The 20754-nt window shown below is 55.9% G+C and overlaps 1 protein-coding gene across 4 annotated transcripts in view; it reads right to left on the reverse strand.

The window, feature by feature from the left end:
• SH2D3C (SH2 domain containing 3C) overlaps positions 1-20289 on the reverse strand; it is a 29710-nt gene extending 9421 nt beyond the window's left edge. Inside the window, exons 1-3 of one of the 4 annotated variants that reach the window (XM_021691334.2) lie at positions 19987-20289; positions 17500-17971; positions 6789-6828 (exon numbers count right to left, since the gene is read on the reverse strand). In XM_021691334.2, the coding sequence (XP_021547009.1) occupies positions 6789-6828; positions 17500-17971; positions 19987-20023 (549 nt within the window). In that variant the 5' untranslated portion in view covers positions 20024-20289. Of the gene's footprint in view, positions 1-3689; positions 3771-6788; positions 6829-15084; positions 15176-17499; positions 17972-19986 lie in introns of those variants that run through there. The other 3 variants (XM_044920457.1, XM_044920459.1, XM_044920458.1) reach the window with 3 other exon arrangements.
• Positions 20290-20754: the final 465 nt, after the last annotated feature.

A 20754-nucleotide genomic window follows, 5' to 3' on the forward strand; every position in this document is an offset into this window, starting at 1 on the left:
CCTTCAACCCCTCCCTACTCCAGGTGAGCTGCTTCCATCCCGGGACCCTGGGAAAACTTAGGCACAGGTGCCAGAGAGGTCCTCACCCTTGAGGCCCCATCCTAGAAGCAGCAAGGAAATCTCAGTCCTACTGTGTTCCAGGCCCTGTGCTATGCGCCGGGAGTAAATGAGACAATAAACAGACCAGGCCCTGTCCTCAAGGAAGCTTGTAGTCCAGGCGGGGGAAGGAAAAGCAACAGGAACATTTGAGCAGAATAAGGTCAGCACCACAGTACTGGACAGCGGCAAGGAGCCGGGTGGCTTTTATAAGAGAGAAGATAAAGTATAGGCGAAGTGGAGAGTGGTCCAGGAAGCCTTCCTGGAGGAAATGGTAACAACAAAACACTCCCTCTGCACCAAAAACATCAAACTGATCTTGCACTGGGGAGAGGCAGGATTTCTATAGGTGGATCTGGGAGGTAAGGCAGCAGGTACCCAGGTAAAGGCAAGGACAAAAACATAAGGCTGGATGCACGATGATACATTCTGGGATGCTGAATTATACAGTGGAAGGGTGGAGGAGGCAGCTATAAACAGGGAAGCAGAGGCCCCCACACAGACATTTCTGCTGTCCTTTACAATTCCCAAGGCCCTTTCCTCCTCGCCTTCTCAAGCAATCCTGGCCAGATGGCAAAACTGTGGCCAAGCAGGGAAGCCAAAGGTCACTCAATGAAGATAATGCCCAGGACTCCCCCCCTTCCACCTGCCCAAGGAGGAGATTCCTGGTTTCCTGGTTACCATGGCCCAGGGTTAGATACCTAAGAGCAGAGGGAGGAGAGTTCCTATTGCCAGGTGCAGCCCCACCACAAAGCACAGTCCAATCCTGGCGGTGTCCTGTGAGTTCTCTGGGCCTCAGTTTCCTCCTCTATAAAATGGGTATAATTACAGAACCTGCCTCATTGGGTTGCAAGGATAAAAGGAGACAATACTCCAGAGTAGTGTGACTAGCCCATAGATGTCCTCGTCACTGTGAGGACATGCGACATTGTTTCCTCTCCCACTCCCCAATTCTGGGCCCAGAGATGGCTGTTCTAGGACAGGTAGATCTGGCTCCGAACTGGCCAGACAGCAAGACAGATGAAAGGGGCACGGGAGGGCCTGGCTTCAGTCCAGGTGACAGTCTCTCTCCAGGACCCCCTACTCACCAAGGTCCAAGGGTCCTCTAATCCACTCCCTGCCTTTTCAGGCCTTCCAAAGATCTCAGAGCCTAACTCTGCAGTTCCATTCCCCATCCCTCTGCTCCCACACTGCCTCAGTTTACCCCAATCCACACTGCTCCCAAGACAGCCTAATTCCCAGCTTCAGTGATATCTAGAGTCTCTGACTTCATTATTTCAACAATGATTAAGCCTCCTGTGCCAGGGGCTGAGGCCCCAAGGTCATCAGGACAGGTGACCTCTGAGAGAGCTACACAGACACTGACAAGCAATTCCAGTTTTCTGAGTGTTCAGAGATGCACAGATAGCTCTGGGAGCAGCTAAGAGGGTACCTCCTCACCTAGTCAGGGAGTCGAGTCCCTGAAGAGGTGATGTTTCCACGGAGGCCTGCAGAAGGACTGGATGAGCCCAGCAAAAGCATCAGGGCAGGGACAGACAGGCAAACAGGTGGGCCAGGAAGAGTTTCTGGGCAGAGAGTGGCAGAGTCAGGGCCCTGCAGGCAGAGCCAAGGTCCTGGGGTGAGGGGAAGCTTCAGAGGGGCAGAGATGATGGGGGCAGGTGGAGCAGGGCTGTCAGGCTGCTGTGGGGAGCTGGGGTTTACCCAGAGGCCACAGCAGAGCCACAGAGGGTTTTTCATGTATGGAGAGTGGCTTAGTGCTTTCCGGGCACTGGCAGGGAAGGGCGGGGCATGGGGGTGGGAACTAGGAAAAGGGTGTTTAAGTAGCCATTGATCAGGACTGGGAAGAGGGTGGAGGGGTCAGAGAGGATTTCGGATGGAGATCCTGGGAGGACAATGAGACACTCGCAGACCTCTGCGAGCAAAGCTGGAGCAGGAGCAGCTTGGTGATGGGCCCATGAAAATTGGGGTTTTGAGGAGCTTGTAGGACTTTGGGGACAGATGGTGGAGGTCAGTGATGGTACAGGTGCTTAGGAAAAGACAGGTCCTGGGGATGGGGATTCTGTATGCCCTCTACCCAGGGTAGAAACTGATACCCCCGAGGGTGGGAAAGCCGAGGGCTGAACTGAAATTGGGGTGTCCTCATATACCTACACTTCTGTATGGAGTCCCTTATTCTTCGGGGTCCTTGGCCTCCCTCCCTATACCACACCACACCCTGGGGAGGGAAGACTAGGAGTCACAGGGGAGAGAACACCAGTACCCCAGCCTTCTGGGGTTCTTCTCCTTGACAAAAAGCATGTAACTGAGAACTCATCCCGGTTCCACAGCTGGAGCAAGATAGACATGGGGCAAAGAAGGGGAGTGGGCTGTGAGGTAAAGAACCTGGCCACAAGACTCTGCCTACCACTGTGTGACACTGAGCTAGTCATTTGCCCTCTCTGAGCCTGGGTAGCCTCCTCTGTAAACGGGGCAGGGGGTGGGGAGACTGGGCTCCACTTTTCCAGCCCTAATCAATGGTCACAGGGAGAATCTGGGGGAACCAACTTGGTCCTCCCACACACCCGGGGGTGGGGAACCCTAGGGTCCTGTGCCCTCCTCCTCACTCTCGACCAGGGGGTCCCCAGCTCCCAAGACTGGGGTGGGTGGGTGGGAGTTGCGGGCTGGGGCGCGAATGCAGCATCCTTGCGCTCAGCGCACCGCTATTGGCCAGAGATGATCTCACCGCCTCCCTGCCTGCGCGCGCCTGATTGGCCGGTGCGGGGATGCTGCGCTCCGCTGCCGGCGGGGCCGTCATTCAGGCGGGATCGGAGCGTGTGTGTGAGCCCGGGGGAGCGCAGAGGTGACGCGTCCGGCGTCCCCCAGGGGGCTCCGGAGGCAAAAGCGCAGAGACCCCCGGTCCGGGTCTTAAGCCCTAACCCCCAGCCCGCGCCCAGCAAGCCCCGTCCAGCTTCCTACGGTCTGGCAACCCCTAGCAAGGCCATCCCAGATGATGCTCCGCAGAGGCGGGGTCCGGGTCCTCCCCTCCACCCCCTTCCGTTTAACCCCTTCACCGCCGCGGCGCCGTCCCGCACTGCCCAGCTGGCTGGGCTGGGAGCCCCGCGCCCCGAGCTTGCCCCAGCCCACCTAGAGGGCGGGAGAGTGGCGGAAGCTCTGGCCCTAGCCTCGGCACCCGCAGCACCCCTTCAGTTTCCCGCCCCTCACTCAGCCTTCGGACCCCAGCCCTGCGCTCCCGGTACAATGGGGAGCCAGACTGCCCGGGTCAGCCGCAGGGGCCGGAGCGCTCGCCGGAGTACCTGCAGGACGCCGGGGACCGCAGTTCCCGGGACCCAGTGCCCCAGCTCCGCTGGAGGAGGCAGGACCGAAACGGCAGCCCCGCAACCCGGAGTCCCGGGAGCGGCAGCCCGGACCCTCACCCTGCGGAGCGGCCGGGCGCCCAGAGGTGAGGCTGGGGCGACCCCGCCCCCTCCCGCAGCCCCTGCCCCGCCAGACCCTGCGAGGCGCCACCGGGCTGCGGCTCCCGGCCCCCGGGCCCGGGGCGGAGCGGCCGGGGTCCCAGCCCGGAGCGCCTGGCGGGAGCCGAGCCGCCCCCTCACCTGCACCTGCACGAAGGAGCCGCGGTAGAAGCAGCAGGCGGCGGCCGATAGGGCGCTCCACAGGCTGCACCGCTCGGTCATGGTGGGGCCGGGCGTCCGGGGCCGGGCCGGTGCGGGGGGCGGCGGCCGGCGGGGCAGGGGCGCGGGGACCGACCGGGCTGGGCACCGGCTGCGCGTGCCTCTCGGCGGCGCGATTACCTCATCGCCTTGGCGGGGGAGGAGCGGGGAGGCGGGGCGGGGAGACCCCACCCTCCAGCCGGTCAGGGGAGGGGAGGGGGCCATTGTTCCTCCCTCCGCCCGCCCCCCGCTCCCCGCCCCTCGCCCCCTGCGCTCAAGTCCCGCAGGGCTGCCTGGAGTCGGGGGAAGCGGAGCAGAGGACCCGCCTAGGGGGGCGGTCACGGGGGGGGGGGCGGCAGGAGGGGGGGGGGATGTCGGGGCCCGGGGGGGAGGTTCCTGGCTCCCCCAACTCACCGTACCCTTCATTGACCCGGAGCGGGCAAAGACTGAATTAAATCATATCTAAAGCTGGAAAAATCCCTGTATGCGTTTGACCAAATCCTTTGTGGCCTCGGGAAATCTCCCAGAGTCCAGGATTTCTCACCTCTGATTTGGAATCAGGGACTCGGGCGGAGAATCAAGAATCCAACCGGATGCTGGACTGACAGACTCTGGGGGTGCATGCAGAGAGCCAGTAAGGCTCAATGCTTAGGGCACCAACCTGGGTTCAGCTAGCGGGGTCCCCCACCTCTACCCCACCAGCCCCTTCTCTTGGAGCCCTGATTCACTCATCTGGAAAACATACTTGTGCTGACCTCACAGAACTCTTCTGAGCCTTGGCTGACTTTGATGCACATTAAGTAGCCAGGCATAAAGTAAGTGTTCAATAAATGCATGCTATTATTGTCAAGCTTATTGTCTTACAATCTGGACTTTTTGTCCTAGAATTAAGCGGGGGGTGGGGGGGTGGTCATCACTGACTCTGCATCAGTCAGGCCTAGGGCACAAATCCTTTTGACAGGCTGTGAGACATTAGGGAGGTCAGTCTACCTCTCTGGGCCTCAGTTGTTCGATTGTTTTCCACAAATACACATGAAGCTCTGAGCATGGAGCATGGAATTTTATGGTCTTGGAACTTCAGAATCCTTGACTTGGAATCCAATTATTCACATTGTGGTCTGAGAACCCTGGAGTTCTGGAAGCTAGTACCTCAGGGCAGGAATGGATTGTTGGTAATTGACTATTGATTCTACCACCGTCTGAGGCTTGAAGCTAAAACTGTTCTTTTGACTTCATCCTTTAATCAGTTCCAGTGAACAGGTATATTTCTTTTATAGTATTTTAAAGTACATGTTTAGCCCTATAAACTAAAGGAAAAATACAAAGCTAATAGTCCTCATGGGGATCTTACTACCATCAGTGATGGAGATCTCACTACCTTGCCAGGTATCTGAAAACTGTGGAGTGCTAAAATGTGTGCCCCTGTGTCCTACCCACTGGCTTTGGTGCCAGTTCTCCCTGAGGCCTCTGTCCCCCTGTGGTGTAAGGGCTCTGAATGAAGAGCCAGGGCCCAGATTCCAGGAGCAGCTCCAGCTCAACTTTTCACCACCCTGGGCTGCACTTCCCGGGCTCACTCAGCTTGCTTTCTGACCTTGCCCACACTCTTGCCTCTGCTTGGACCACTCTACTATCTCTGCTTATCTTTGCTCCTTTTCAGCTTTTCCTTTGGGGACAAAATGTTGGCGAATGTTCCTGGTCAACTGCAATGGCTTGGTTTCAATGCCTCCTCCTCCAGAAAGACTTCCTTGATCTCCCTCTCCCCATCTCCCAGGCTGAAAGTCATCCCTTACCTGCTGAACTCCAGTGGCTTCCTATCTGAAGCTTCTGATGATAGTGAGGGGCAGATTTTTGAGCACTTCCCATGCTGCCTCATGGCTAGTCACTTACACAGGGCTTTATAGGCAGCATCTCGGGTGATGGAATGTCCCTGGGATCAGGAGCTGGGCCAGCCTGCTCTATTCCAGGCCCAGCAACCCTACTTATGGGCACAGATTCATTGAGCCCATAGCAACCCTCATTGGGAGGAGCCACTGCTACCCCCATTTCATACAGTGAACACTGAAGCTCAGGAAGGTGACCCACAAACCCAAAGCCACATAGCAAGTAAGTGGCAGATCTGGGACTAAATCTGCTGGATTACAAAACACAAGCCCAAACAACCATGTGATTCTCTCCTGGTCCCCAGGTGGACCAGGAGCCCTCTGAACACAAGACCTCATGCTCCCAGCCCTCTGCTGTATGCTCCGTGCTCAGCAGGGAGCCTGGCTTCTCGTGTGTGCTCCTGGAGGTGGAAGGCCAAGGACCCTGTCCATGGTCTTGGCATCAAATAAAATTGGATTGCAGTCTCAGTTCTGCCCCATAGTAGCTGTGTGGCTATGGGCAAATCACTGTGCGTCTTTGGGCATCTCTGGCCCCCAAGTTCCCCATATGTCCATGGGTACACAAAGGCCTTCCCTGCCCAGTGGGGAGGGAGGAAGTCAAAGACCTCATTCATGTACAGAGCTCAGAAATATCTCCCCTCCAGTGCTGGCAGCCAGCACAGGGCTCTGCACACAGTAGGCTCGCGTGATGTTATGTTACTCTCTTTATCATCATTGTTTCAAAGCTGCATTCTCAACATTCCCAGTGTCCAGAACAAATTCAGCTTGTGGTAAATGTGAGCTGGGCCCATTCTCTGTGATGAAAACCGAGGTGTCTTTTCTTGCTCCTACCTCTTAACACCAGCACATGCTCAGAGAGCGGGTGGGATTGGATCTGCACGAGGAGACATCCCAGGGCCCAGGGCAGGGGGCAAGTGGTGGTGGGGGGGATGGTCTGGTGGTCACAAACTGTGGGGGGTCCTGGGTTTGGGGCCAGGAGAGAATGATGGCAGGCATGGGAAGAAGATCCTTGGGAGTGAAACCAGATCCCAAGCGCCACTCCAACCCTGAGACCCTCTCCTCTTGGGACCAGGCAGTGAGGTCTGGCCTCTAACAAGGCTCAGAAAAGAACTCTGCCCTTCATGGAGCAGGCTCTGAGCCATCCCTGCCCAGCCCCGCTTACCTTCACATAGTCCCCGCCAGCCTCTGGCTCTCCAACGACCCTGGAAGGAGAGAAGAGCGGTGAGTGTCCCCAGTCCTACCTGGCTCCCCAGCTGTCAGCCTCTGCCCACCTGCTTCGTGCTAGCACCTGACCCTAGCGCCCCAGAGGGCTCATCCTGAAGGCAGGAGGGGGCATCGCACCAGACAGCACTCACCGGAGTCTGCTGGCAGGGCTCCCCCTCCACTCGCCAGCTGTGCGACCCTGGATCAGTCCCCTCACCTCTCTGAGCCTGGGTTTCCTACTGGGAAACTGGGGATAATGACAGCTCTGCCTCATCGGGCTGTTGCAAGGACTCTGGGAGCTGATCAATGTTACACACCTAACAAGCGGCCTGCTTTTGGAATCATGCTGTTTTCGGCCAGCTTCAGGACGCTGGAGAGTTCTTACCCCACTCCACTCCAATCTCTGGTGGCCCCTGGCTGGGGCTCAGCCTCCTCGCCCCCCATTCACCCTACACTCTCTCCCTAGTGCAGAATGGCCCACTCAGCAGCACACCGAGCTGGTGACTGTTGGCTATGGTGGAACCGATCCTCTCAGCCTTCAGGGGCCTGGAGAGGCCAGAGGCCGGGAGTGGCTATCCTTCCCAGGTGCCAGATAAATAGTATCCTTCCTCGGGAGGGGCGAGGGGCACTGTGAGCCACCTCCCCGGGTCCTTGACCTTACATGCCATCCTTTCTCTGATGCAGCCTGGAACTGCCCCTCCTAACTCCCTCCTTAGCATCTCCTCTTGCATGTCATGGCATCCTCTGAAGTCATGGCAAACTTGCCACATCCAAAGCTGGACTGTCGCTACCCGCCCCCTGCTGCCACGCCCCTGCTCCCCACATCCGCTTCCCATCTCGGTTGATGTCAGCTGCATCCTTGTTACTTTGTTGGGCCAAAAAATCTGCAGTCATCTGTGCCTCCTCCTCTGCTCACACTCCACACCCACCCCATCAGGAAATCCTGCAGCTCTACTTTCAAAATAGGTCCTGACCACATCTCTCCGAGGGTCAGCCCTTGCTCCATCCAGAAGCCCCTTGTGCTCTATGGAGCACACAGCAAGCAGCCTTCTCGCTGGCTCTCTGTCTGTTCTCACACCCCACTCGGCCTCCACTCCACCCCCAGAGGCACTCAGGTGAAAACAAGCAGGTCACGGGCACAGAGCACCCCCCACACGCCCCTGGCCACCCTCCTCTCACCGAACAAGATCTAAACCCCTCTCTGTGGCCTGCAAATGGCTGGCCATGTAATGTATCACCCAAGCCAGAACTTTATTCCCTTGTGAGAGTAAAGAGGTACCATCGTTATGACAGAAAAACAGGCATCAACCAGAACATATGTTCCCCAGCCTACAAGGCCTTGGGTAGCCTGGTGGCGCCTGACCACCCACCTCGCCAAACCCCAACATGCCTCCCTCACTCATTCTATCCCTCATTCTGCCCAGACACATTGGCCTCCTCGCCAAGCTCACTCTTACAAGGGCCTTTTGCTGTTCTCTCTGCCTAGAATGCCCTGCCTCCGGATCTTCATGCAGCTTGCCCCTCCCCCTAGTTTATTTAGGGCTCTGCTTAATGCCCCTCCTCAGAGAAGCCTTCCCTGACCACCCTACCTAGAAGAGTCCCTGGTCCTTCACTCTCTGTCCTCAGCCCTGCTTTATTTTCCTCAGTCTCTGCCTGAAATGATCATTTTACATTTATTTGTTGACTGTTAACTAACTACCTGACAACTTCAGAGGGCATTGACTTTGTCTTATTCATCATTAAGCCCCCGGCACAGTGCCCGGCGTATAGTAGGAGCTTACGTTTGCTTAAAGGAAGACATGAATAGTAAATACTCAACCAGTGTTGATCACTAGCATGAGGATTAATTTTGTCAGGCTGGGCCCTGGTTCTCTGGCTAGGAGAGGCCTCAGTATTCCCATCTGCAAAATAGGGAGGGAGGTCAAACGTTGGGGAACTTCTTCCTCCCATCCAAAGCCCAATATTTAAATTTAAATGTCATAAATTTAATAAAATAAACATAATTTATTAAATTACATGGATAAAAGGGCACCTGGGTGGCTCAGTTGGTTAAATTACATGGATAAGGTGTGTATTCCCAGGGCAGAATTCCACACGGGGCTCCCAGCTCCTGAGGCCAGGGGCTCCTCATTGAGAAGCAGTGGTGGGAGCGAGGTGGAGTGGGGACCCCTCCCCTGCACATTCACCTCTGCCAGGTTTTCCCGGGTGAGGTGTCCCATCCCAGAGTTTCCGGCCATTCAGTCCCGGAAATCCGCCCACTGCTGGGAACAGATTGGCCAGGACACTGGGATCGCCCCAGTGCTTCCTCCTGCTTCCTGTCTCCTTCCCCTGGGGCCCTGGGGAGGGAACAGAGCCTTGGGGAGGGGGGTGCCTGCACCAAAGTACAAGTGGGCTGGGGTGGGCAGAGCCAATGGGGGAGCTCAGGGCGGAGGCCAAGGCCCAAGAAACTGCCGGCTTGGGGCCACACTTAGTCCCCATCACATCACCCTGCCCCTCTACAACACTCCAGGATTTCCAAGACATAATGTCACCATGTCTGCCTCTGATCCACTGTTATCACTGGCCGGGACTATTGCCACACCTCATCACTGACCTCCCTGCCTCTGTGTGTGTCCTCTGTGACTTGTTCTCACTCCAGCAGCCAGAGCACTCCTGTTAAAGTGAAAGTCAGATCACGGATCTCCTTCGCTTCAACTCACTGGAGTGGCCCCCAGTGTCACTCAGAGTAAGGGCCGAAGTCCCATGACAGCCTTACAGGCTGGCTTCTCACCATCTCTCCCACCCAATGTCCTATCCTGATCCCCTCACTCTTGCTGCTCCAGCCACGCTTGGCTTCCTGCTGGCTTTTGTCCCCACCTCAGGGCCTTTGCACTTTCTGTCCCCTCTGCTGGACTACTTTCCCCCAAGATACCACCAAGTTCCCACCCTGCCCTCCATCAGATCTTTACTAAAATGTCCCCTTCTCAGTGGGGCCTTCCCCCACCACCCATCTGAAAGTGTGAACTTCTCAGCACTCCCCACCTCCCTTCCCTCTACTTTTTCTCTGAAGCACTTCATCTGACCTGCCATGCATTGACTATCTTCTTTCACTAGAACATAAGCTCTGAGAGGACAGGAATTGGGATCTGCCTAGAGCAGTGCCAGGCACCCCATAAAGATTTTTTTGAATGAATACATGTCATACAGCAGCCCCATGCAACAAAGTCTGGTTCTCAAGGCTCAGCTCTCTGTGGCTGGCACAGTCAGCCAACCCTCCTCTGTCCCCTTGCTCCTCCTTGCACTCTAGCCTGCTTGCACATCCTCCAAAGAGCTCTGCTCCCTCCAGCCTCAGGGCCTTTGCACATGATGTTCCCTTTGTTTGGAACCTCCTCTCTCCCTTAGGGCCAGAGTGGTTCCTACTTGGCCTTCAGATCACAGTGTGCTTAGAGATTTCTAGAACATTCTCCCTCCCGTTGTAATAATCAAATGCAGAAATCAAAGCTTCCATTTTTAAAAACTCAGCTCCAGGGCACCTGGGTGGCTCAGTTCGTTAAGCGACTGCCTTCGGCTCAGGTCATGATCCTGGAGTCCCTGGATCGAGTCCCGCATCGGGCTCCCTGCTCGGCAGGGAGCCTGCTTCTGCCTCTGACCCTCCCCCCTCTCATGTGCTCTCTCTCTCTCATTCTCTCTGTCTCAAATAAATAAATAAATAAAATCTTAAAAATAAAAAATAAATAAAAAATAAAAACTCAGCTCCATCAATTAATTAACTTATTTTTTATTTCATGGACTTAAAAGGCACTTCCTCTCTAATATTAGTGGTGAAATCAATTAATAAATAATACTGACAATTGAGCTAAATCAGTCCCATTAATCAGCCATATTAATTATTCAAATAACCAACCCCTTTAATTGCCTGTATTAACTGATTTGTTCCGATAACTGATACCACTTATTGCATACATTAGCTTAATTAATTGGATTAATGAGCAGTAATTAGAGCCCATTATCCTTTATTTCCCCAACACAGTTTTAAATCTGAGCTTTACTTTCAAGGCCTCCATCCTGGCCCGGGGGAAAGGGTGAGGCCCCCCCAAGGGATCCTGGAGGAGAGGCAGTAGAGAGCAGCTGCTGTCCCATCCCACCCTGGCCCTCCCTTGCCACGGGCAGACTTGCCCTCTGCAGAGGCCCACTACCTGGCTACTGCCTCTCTGACCGCCAGTTTGTGCCCTTGGGTCTCCAGGCCTGGCCACGTGGACACTTCCCCAACCTTTGCCTCCCTGCTTCTCAGCTTTCCCCCTGCCTTCACCTCTCTGAGGTCCAACTATCCTCTTCTGTAAAATGGGCATAACTGTCTCCCCAGAGGGGCCACAAGGATCCTGAAAAGGAGGGGTGCAGAGTTCCCAAACCCTGCGAGGCTCCTCTTGCTGCCCCAGCTGCCAGCCATGGAGATCTCCCATTCTGCCCTTCCTGGGGGACTGAAGACTCTTTCGACCCTTCGCTCCGACCATCACTCACCCTGGTCAAAAAGCAATAGTGCTCTGTGCTCCTTAGTTTTTAAAGGCCCTGGGCAGAGAGAGCAGAGGTAGAAAGTCTTTCCCTGGGGCACCTTGCCATGGGGTCTTTGGGATTCTCTGCCAGGTAGGCTCTTGGCTTTAGCCCCTGGCCTGCCCCACCTCCTGTAAGATGGGCTGCCTGCCACTGTCTTGAAGACATCCCTGCTCCTTCTCCACCATTCTGTGCCCTCGGTCTTCTTGACAGTGGTGAGCTTGCCAGCAGGTGTTTAGAAAGGGTACAAGCCCTGTGATTATAGGGCAGATGGGGGCCATTCTTTCTGAGGCTTCTGAGCCCTGAGAGCTACTAATTGATATTCAAATTCTGCTGGAGAAGAGCAAAGGGGAGGGCATGTGTGGAGTTTGTAACTTGGTCCAGGACACACAGCTGGCTCAGACTAGATCCGTTCCTTGCACGAGGCAGGCTCCCCTGGAAAAAGGGCAGTGCTTCAGGGTGGAGATGAGGAGAAGGTGGGGAGGGGAGGGCAAAGAAAACTAATATTTCAATGGGACCATGAGCCCAGAATCGATGTCAAGAAGAAGGAATGGAGCAGGGATGGGAGGAGAGAAGACCCTCTCAGGCTCTGGAGAGGGCCCTCCACTGGGAGGGGGGAAGCAGCATTACCCTGGGCATGTCCCCCTCAGTGGGCCTCAGTGAACTCTTCCGAAACATGGGCATGGTGAGAGCAAGAGCAGTTCCTTGTACTGGAGCTTCCCTGGGCTAAGCCCAGGACAAATGGTCTACCTCATCTAGTTCTCACAGTGCCCCTATGACCTGGGTGCTGTTATTGTCCCCAATTTACAGATGGGGAAACTGAGGGTCAGACAGGGCAAGTGAGTTGCTCAATGTTGTGCAGTCAGTGATGTACCCAACTTCCTCCCCATACTCCACAGAGCTCCAGGATTCTGCAAACAAGGTCCCCTGAGGGTTTTGGGGGATGTGGCTCCAGCTGGGGGTGGGGGTACAGTCCGTCCTTCCTGAGCCAGTGCAGTTCCCACAGCCTGAGGCATCCGGGGGTCTCAAGGACTGTGAGAAAGTCTCCACAGGAAATGAGATCCGGGAGCAGCTGGGCCCCTTCGGAAGACAAGGACCAGCCGCCCAGAGCCTGAGGAGACCGAACAGGCTGGGCCCACCACAGCCCCCTCCCCTGGTGGGTAATCACTACCAGATGCCCAGCTGCTGACGTCACTCTGCAGGGCCGAGAGGGTCGTGAGACTCTGGGCAGTGTTGGGAATTCTTGGACCAGAATCAACATTCCAAAAGGAAATGGGATGGGGAGGGGGGGATGGTTCTTGGCCTGTTCTCGGTGCCTGTCACAGGGCTGGGTGTCCCGAGCTCTCCTGTGGGGTGCCACCTTCTCCAAATCTCCCTCTGAACAGCTCTGGGAGTGGGGTGGAGGGGGCTGGGTCTCTGTGATCTGGCAGGGGGGAAAGGACACTTGGGTGTGACACTTTACGATGAGTAGAACTGCATTCAAATCCTCCGCAAAGGAGAGGTCCTCATAAAACATAAATCAGAGTGACGCCCTCCTCTACTCAAGGCCCACGATGGCTGCATCTCCCTGGGTCAAAGGGAGGTCCTTCCATTATCTGAGCCCATTTCCTCTCTGGCCACGCCTCCCACCACTCCACTCCCCAGGCCCCATCTTCATCTCCTCTAGCCACTGTGGGTCTCGGCTGCTCCTCAAACCTGCTAAGGACACTCCTACCTCAGGTCCTTTGTACCTGCCGTTCCCTTGGTCTGGCACACTCTTCCCCAGATATCAACAGGGTTTGTTCCCTCATCCCTTTGTCCAAACATCACCTCAAAGAGACCTTTCTTCTGGCTAACCTTCCTAAATTGCTACCACCAGACATTCCCCTACTGTGACCAGTTCCCCTAGTTGGTTTCAATATTTCTCCCAGCGCTTCTCTTCTGTATGACCATATAACTCCTGTCTTATCACGTCTCCCCCACACTGGAATGGGGGCTCCATGATAGCAGCGTTTTGTCTGCTGTGCTCATCGCTGTCTCCCCAAAACTTCCAAGAGTGTCTAGGGCATAGTTGCATCACACTAAATATTAAAGGGAATAAAATTCCAACTCAACTAAAGTGTCATCTCAAGCAACCTCACAAAATCTCAGTGTCTTCATCTGCAAAATGAGCTCCCATTATCTCCCTTCCAGGGGCTTATGGGAGGTCATTTAAGGAATGTAGAAATGTACTTGGCGGGAGGTGAAATGTGACCTAGTGACTTGGGGGCTGGTCAAGCCTGGGGTCAAATCTAGGCTCTGTCACTTAATCTCTCTGTGACCCCAGGAAAATCCTTTCCCCTCTCTGAGTCTTGGTGTCCTCACTGGTAAAATGAAGCAAGTAGAGGTGCCCTTCACAGGGCCTGGGTACTAGATGGCACCTGTGGGGTGCTTCAGGCAGGGTCTGGCCAGTTGTGAGCCGGATCTTGACCACCTCTTGGAGGACCCTGGCCTGACAGTTCCTGTGTGCAGGCATGGATGTGGTGGAAGGTGTTGGGGCCTCCTTTCTTCACTGGGCCTCCCCTTCTTCCTCCTTACCACGGACCGAAGGGGAGGGTGTCAGGGCTCTCTGGACCTGCTATTTCCCTGCAGAAGGTTGAGGTGCTGGGGGGAGGGGAGGGGGAGGCAAGGCTGGTGCTCTCCTTTCTGGGAGCTAAAGGCCCTTCAGCCCTTGTGCTACTGGCCCCTCCTCCCTCCTTCCTCCTCATCCCCCATGATCTCAGCAGGGAACAGGGCACCAGGAAACTCCTGCAGCCTCACCTCTTCCTCTTCCTTCCTTCTGCTCCAGGTGCAGCCTGCCTCCTAGGGGGTAGGGGAGGGACACCATCTACCTCAGCTTAGACCACTCCCTGAACAGCCACTGAGATGACCCCCTTGGGACACTCGGGAATGGGGCCCCAGTCTTGCTCAGTGGCAGTTCTCAAATATCCTCCTCTCCAAACTGTATGTATCATCAGAGACCATTCCAGTCCCATCTGGGCTGCTGAGAGATTGAGGCCCAGAGTAGGGCAGGGCAAATCTGAGATCATACAGGCAAAGCAGCTCTCCGGGATGCAGGGCTGGGCTTCAGGGGCTCCTGGAAGAAACGTTTAATTCCTGGCCTCCTGCTTGGTCTGGAGGGCAAGTGGGACACTGGGTCTTAGGACACCAGGAGGGGCCTCAATCGAATCCGCTAACCCCACCCCCCTCAGGACCACTGGACACTCTGGATGATTGGGGGATGGAGGGCAGTCTGTTTCCTCTGCCAGCTGTGGGGCAGGCCTGATGCCGGAGGCACTGCCAGGACCACCAGGGCCCCTGCTCACAGGGTGGAAGCCTGGGTCCTAGACTTGACATCCTCAAGGTTTCTCAGGACCATCCTTCCCAGAGACCCTGGCCCTATTGGAGGGGAACGGGCTGCCCAGCCTTTAAGGGCACGAGCCAGGAAGGTGAACTTCTAACCTTCCACACTGTTGCAGGCAAGTAAATCGGACCTTTCCTCATCTGTAAAATGGGGATGATAATAGTGCCCCTCTTCTGGGACTGTTGTGAGGAGTAAATGCCCAACCTGTGCAAGGACAAGGCAGGGACAGAATTACACCAAAAGGAAATTTAAAAGTCCCTGATGCTAACAGGGTATCCTGCTTTGTTGGTTGCCCCAAGGGCACTGATTTCCCCTCAAACCATTCCCAACCCCGCAGGCCCTCCTCAGGCCCAGCTCAGTCACTCACCCTCTGGGTCCCAGTGCGGGGCATCTTCGTCCCACTGCAGTCATGGTTCCCCGCGGTCACTGCCTGCAGCCTGGACACTTCCTCAGCCCGATAGCTCCCGCCTTTCTCAGGCCACGGAGCTGTGGAGCTCAGTGCAGTACTTCGGGGGCGGAGCCTGACCTGTAGACCACGCCCCGGACACGCCCCTCGTCCTCGGCCGGGGGCCGCTCCACAGCTTACACCTCCCGCCGGGAAGGACACGCCCCGCCTCCAGCACGCCCCTCCGCCTCCTGTCTCGCTCCGCCCTCCCTCATCTGTCGGTGGCCGGGGCCGGGAAGGCCACGCCCCCCGAGCGCACCCTTCCTCCTCGGCCCGCCCGGTTCCAACGCCAGCTTCCCCCGACAGCTCGCCGTGCAGCCTGAAAAGGCCACGCCCCTAGACACGCCCCTCCATGCGCCCCGCTCCTGCAAACTCCCAATGCACATCTCAGACCTTAGGATGCCTCAGAACGGCCCAGAACCTATCAGGCCCTCTTCCTCACATACGATCCTTGCTCCTCGGGGCGCCTGGGTGCTCAGTCGTTAGGCGTCTGCCTTCGGCTCAGGTCATGATCCCAGGGTCCTGGGATCGAGCCCCACATCGGGCTCCCTGCTCCGCGGGAAGCCTGCTTCTCCCTCTCCCACTCTCCCCCTGCTTGTGTTCCCTCTCTCGCTGTGTCTCTGTCAAATAAATGAATAAAATCTTCAAAACAAAACAAAACAATCCTTGCTCCTCCACGCCCAAGTAAGGCTGAACTAAGGAGGGGGATGGCAGAAGACGGCAGCCTGGAGATATCAGAGACGAAGGAAAAGCACTTAACTCTTTGTGGTGTACCAAGCACTGTGCTAAGATTTTACAAGTCCTGTATGTTATTCTTGAATTCTCATCACTGCCCTACAAGGTAGGTGCTCTCATTATGCCTTTCTGTCCCACAAGGAAACTGAGGCTCAGAGAAGGGAACAGATTTACCCAAGGTCATGCAGTCAGTAAGAGGCAGAGTCTGGGCTGGATTCATCCTGCAGCTTTACAAAGTCTTGCTCCCCCGTTGAACAGAGGTCTAGACTCAATTACCCCAGTGCACAGAAGCTGTGCTTGGTGTCTCAGGGAAAAGCCATTGAAGAGAGGTTTATTTTTGCTCAGCTGGGGCCTTTTTCTTCTTTATTTCAAGAAGCACATCTGACTAGTGCGGTTTAGACACAGGCTGTGAGAGTTGAAAAGCTGGAGACTGCAATGGATGGGATTGAGGAGTCTCCCAAGGGCATGAAGCACACAGCTGCAGGGTTTCAAAGGTGGTGGGTACAATGTGAGAGGTGAGTGTGCAGCCACAAGCGGCAGGCGGTTTTCTGCTCAAATCTAGCTCTGCCACCTTGGCTGAGTCTCAGTTTCCCCATCTGTAAGATGGGGCTAACGACAGATGCTTTTACAGAGTTGTCTGTGAGTAACATTGGTTTTGACACCCAGTAGAATGGGTGCTTCCTAAATGGGAGCTAGGGTCATATCATCACTATTTGTATTTTTCATGAACTCAACTTACCCTATAACTAAGTTAAGTGGCACCCAGGGGAGCAGTGATGTCCAGCAGAACTAAAGGTGGTGATTTGGGTGTGGGGGCCCTGGGCAGGGATCCAGTGATGGGGTTTGGGACCCAACCAGCTGTGGAAGGCCCTGCTGGAGGCTGCCTAGGGCAAGTCAGGTGGGTCTTAGTTCAAATCCCACCTTGTCATTCGCCAGATGTGCAACCTGACTGGGGCAGATGACTTTCCCTCTCTGAATCTCAACTTCCTCGTCTGTCATATGGAAATAACAGAATCTCCTCCCCAGTTGTTTTTGTTTAGTTTTGTTTTACATATTTTATTTATTTGTCAGAGAGAATGAGAGAGAGGCAGGCAGAGGGAGGAGCAGGTTCCCCGTTGAGCAAGGAGCCTGATATGGGACTCGATCCCAGGACCCTGGGATCATGACCTGAGCCGAAGGCAGACGCTTAACCGACTGACCCACCCAGGTGTCCCTTGTTTTGTTTTGTTTTAAAGATTTTATTTATTTATTCATAAGAGACAGAGAGAGAGAGAGGCAGAGGGAGAAGCAGGCTCCCCGCTGAGCGGAAAGCCCGATGTGGGACTCGATCCCAGGACCCTGGGATCATGACCTGAGCCGAAGGCAGACGCTTAACCATCTGAGCCACCCAGGCACCCCCTTGTTTTGTTTTCTGAGAATTAATTGCAAGTGAAGGATGAAGCACAGTGCCTGGTCTGTAGTATGCACTTGATTAATGCGTAGGGTTTTTATTCCCCCCCTCGCTGTGTGTGTCGGGGGGTCCTCTCCAGGCTCTATTGGCAGGAGGCTTGGAGACACCATTTCTGCAGGTCCCACCCTCCCCCTCCCCTGGTGGGCACCCACCTTTCTGGAGGCACATTCCTGGGGGCTCTTTCTTCTTTTCTGTCTGCCCTGGGATCCTCAGGCTTTTCCATGGGGCCCATTGCAGAAGGGTTGGGTCCCACTGCTGGCGTGTCCTCCAGGGGGACATTGGTCCCCACCACCACCTCCTTGGCTGCCTCCACGCCTGGAGGGTTGGACAGACCTTGGGGCACCAAGTGGGGTTCTGGGCCCACCTCCTTGGTCTCCTGGGTAGCCTGTTGGTCCCGAGCCTTCTTGGTGCTGAGACGAGGCATGGTGCCCATGTGGCTGTACATGTCGCTGGAGCGGGCGTAGGCTAGGGGGCTTTTGGGGACAGTCACCATGTCATCCTGTGTAGCCTCAAAGGGATCAGGCTCCAGATGGGACCCGAGACTGATGGTGGTTGAGGACCGTTTCAGAGTGAAGGACCGAGGGAGGTTGGAGAGACTCCCGATGCCCTTGAACTTGAAGAACTCTGGTTGGGGGTTGGGGGTTGCGGGGGAGAAGAGGAGGGAAAGGAGTTAATGTCAGCAGCAATAATAATAACAATAAAAAATACATGTCACTTCTCTTATTGAGGGTTCAGGGAGGGTCAGGGCTTCATAGACATTCCCTCTGTTACGGTATAACCCGGCAGCTCTAGAATCACGGAGCCCTGGGCTTCAATCTCTTCTCTTGCACATCTTAGCTGTGTGACCTTAGGCAAGTCGCTTGACCTTTCTGAGACCCATTCTCCACATCAGCAAAACAGAGACTGTAGTACCCACCTCCTGTGGGCAGCAGGAGGACTGAAGGAAAGCATGTAAATAACATAACAGCCTCCACAAGTAATGAAGATAATTATGATGGTGATCACAGTAAATGCCTCTGGTTGGTCAAATATGCTTCAAGCATCACCTCACTGAAGTCCCAGCACAGTTCAATGGCACAAGTTTAATTTCCCTTTTTGCAGATGACCAAGTGCAGGTTAGAGCTGTGGAAGGAACGCCCCGAGGTGGCTTAGCCAGCAGGTGAAGCGTTTGTGTGCGTGGGGGAGGAGGGGCAGGGAGCGGGGTGTGTTTGAGCACCTGGGGCGGGGGATGAAATGAGAAGGGGGTTGTTGGGAGCCTGGGCAGCCCACTCTCTGAGGTTCTGTCCTTCCTGTCAGCTGAGCGCACGGTCCTGACTCAGGCGGCAGGGCTCGGTGATACCATCTCCTCATTTCCGCAGGGGTGCGTGTGCGCTCCCTCCGCCCCGCCCCCAGCTGTGGGACTGCCCCTCCTCGAAGCCACCACCATCTGACAACCCTATGGCCTCCGGATGAGGGAAAAGGGAAAACCCTTGCATTTTCACTTCCTGGGCACCCTCTGCTTCCTCGGGTCCTCACCACTGTGTTGGAATATATAGGTAGGATGCCCCCATTGATGAGAGAGGAAACTGAGGCCCAGAGAGGGGAGGGACTTGCCCAGGGTCACACAGCAGGGCTGAGCCTGGATGAAGGCTCAGGGCTCTGGACTCGCGTGGGGTGTGTGTGTGTGTGTGTGTGTGTGTGTGTGTGTGTGTGTGTGTGTCTCAGTGTTCTGGAGCTTTCCTCCCAGCCCTGCCCACTCCCTACTTGGTCTTAGCCTCTGCCTTCTGACAAACACTGATTCTGATGCCCCGCTCTTAGAAAGCTATGCCATGGGCCAGAAACGTGCCAGTGCGAGGAGGGGGACAAAGAACTGCGATTTCTTGGGCACCGGGGGGTCTGGAGGAAACAGTAGTGGGACAGTAGAGGGAACCCGAGGCCTGAATTTAGGGACATGGGATTGAGCCCTGCTCTGAAGCCCTATATGATCTCAGGCAAGTCTCTGGGCCCTAGTATTTTCATCGGAATGCAGTCATAATCCTGGCCCTGTACACCAGCCCCCTCCCACCCCCATGCCGGCAGACCGAAGGACTCAGGGGAAGCAGAAGTTTGCTGAGACCAGGAGGGGACCGCCCTGGGGAAATAGAGCCTTGGTGGCTGTGACCCCTCATCGAGTTGCACCAAGTCCCAGCGTCACTGATGCTGGGGACGGGGGACAGCATCCCATGGCACACCCACACACACTCCAGCCCCAGTAACTTCCAACCCAGCACTACCCCCCCCCCCCCCGCCCCACTGTGTGAACCAGTCCCAGAGGCAGGGTGTGGAGTGTGTGGAAGTCTTCAGTTGCCCGGCCATGGGGTCCAAGAAAACCAGAGATGGACACACAGATGAATGCAGGGACAGAGAAACAGAAATGGGGAGAGTCAGAGACAAGAAACAGATGGAGAACCAAACCAGCAGGAGACAGAGAGAGCTACCGGGCCAGAGTGCTGGAGGGTTGGCGACAAGGAACGCAGAAGCCCGGAGCTCCGGAGAGGGGCAGAGATGGACAGAAAGAGAAACGGAAATGAGACCGTGATAAAGAAGCAATGCAGAGAGAGGCTGAGCTGGACGGACAGACAGAGGGATGAAGGGCAGTGCAAAGGGCACCCCACACTCACTGAACTTTCTGCTGGCTTTCTTGGGCCCCTCCGTCATCTTGGCAAGTCGTGCAAAGCCCCTGGCCGGTGGGCAAGTGGCCACTCGCAGCTCAGGACATCAGCGTTGAGGTTCCTCCCTCACCTCCCCTTCCCCTTTCTCGCACCCTCTCACTCGCTTCCTCTGTGTATTTTTAAACCAGTGAAACTCCCACAGCCCCACCCTCCCCATCCTCTCCACAGGGGGCGGGGGCCAGGGCCTCCCCCATTCTGGGCCCCTGGGGCTGCCTCCTTGGCCTTGGCTGGGGGTGGGGTGTAGGGGGGCAGGGAGCAGACCACAAGCCCATGGGACCTGGAGGGCCCGGGAGACAAACCACAGGCCCCAGGAATGGAGCCTGCTAGGCGGGGGGCTGTCAGGGGGTCTGGCCAGAGTCAGGCTGGCCCACAGGGCAGTTTGTTCTAAGCCTCGGTGTCTGGGGGAAGGACTGGCAGCAGCGAAGAGTTCTGTGGTTAGGCCTGGGGCCCTGGGACCACCCAAACCCAAATTCCAGCCTTGGCTGGCTACTTTGTCGCCGTGTGATCCTGGCTGGGCCACTGACCTCCCTGAGCCACAGGTTCCTCACTGTGAGCAGGGGGCATTGGCCACGCCTACCTCACAGGGTCTAGTGCTTGGTGCAAAGCCTGGCACAGAATGGGGGGCCACCAAGGCATGATCATTCCTTCTTAAGCCAGCGGCGACACGGTGATAATTTGGTCCACCACACCCATTGTACACACAGGGGGAGACTGAAG

The sequence above is a fragment of the Neomonachus schauinslandi genome, chromosome 13, assembly GCF_002201575.2.
Source record: "Neomonachus schauinslandi chromosome 13, ASM220157v2, whole genome shotgun sequence".
Classification (NCBI taxonomy): domain Eukaryota; kingdom Metazoa; phylum Chordata; class Mammalia; order Carnivora; family Phocidae; genus Neomonachus; species Neomonachus schauinslandi.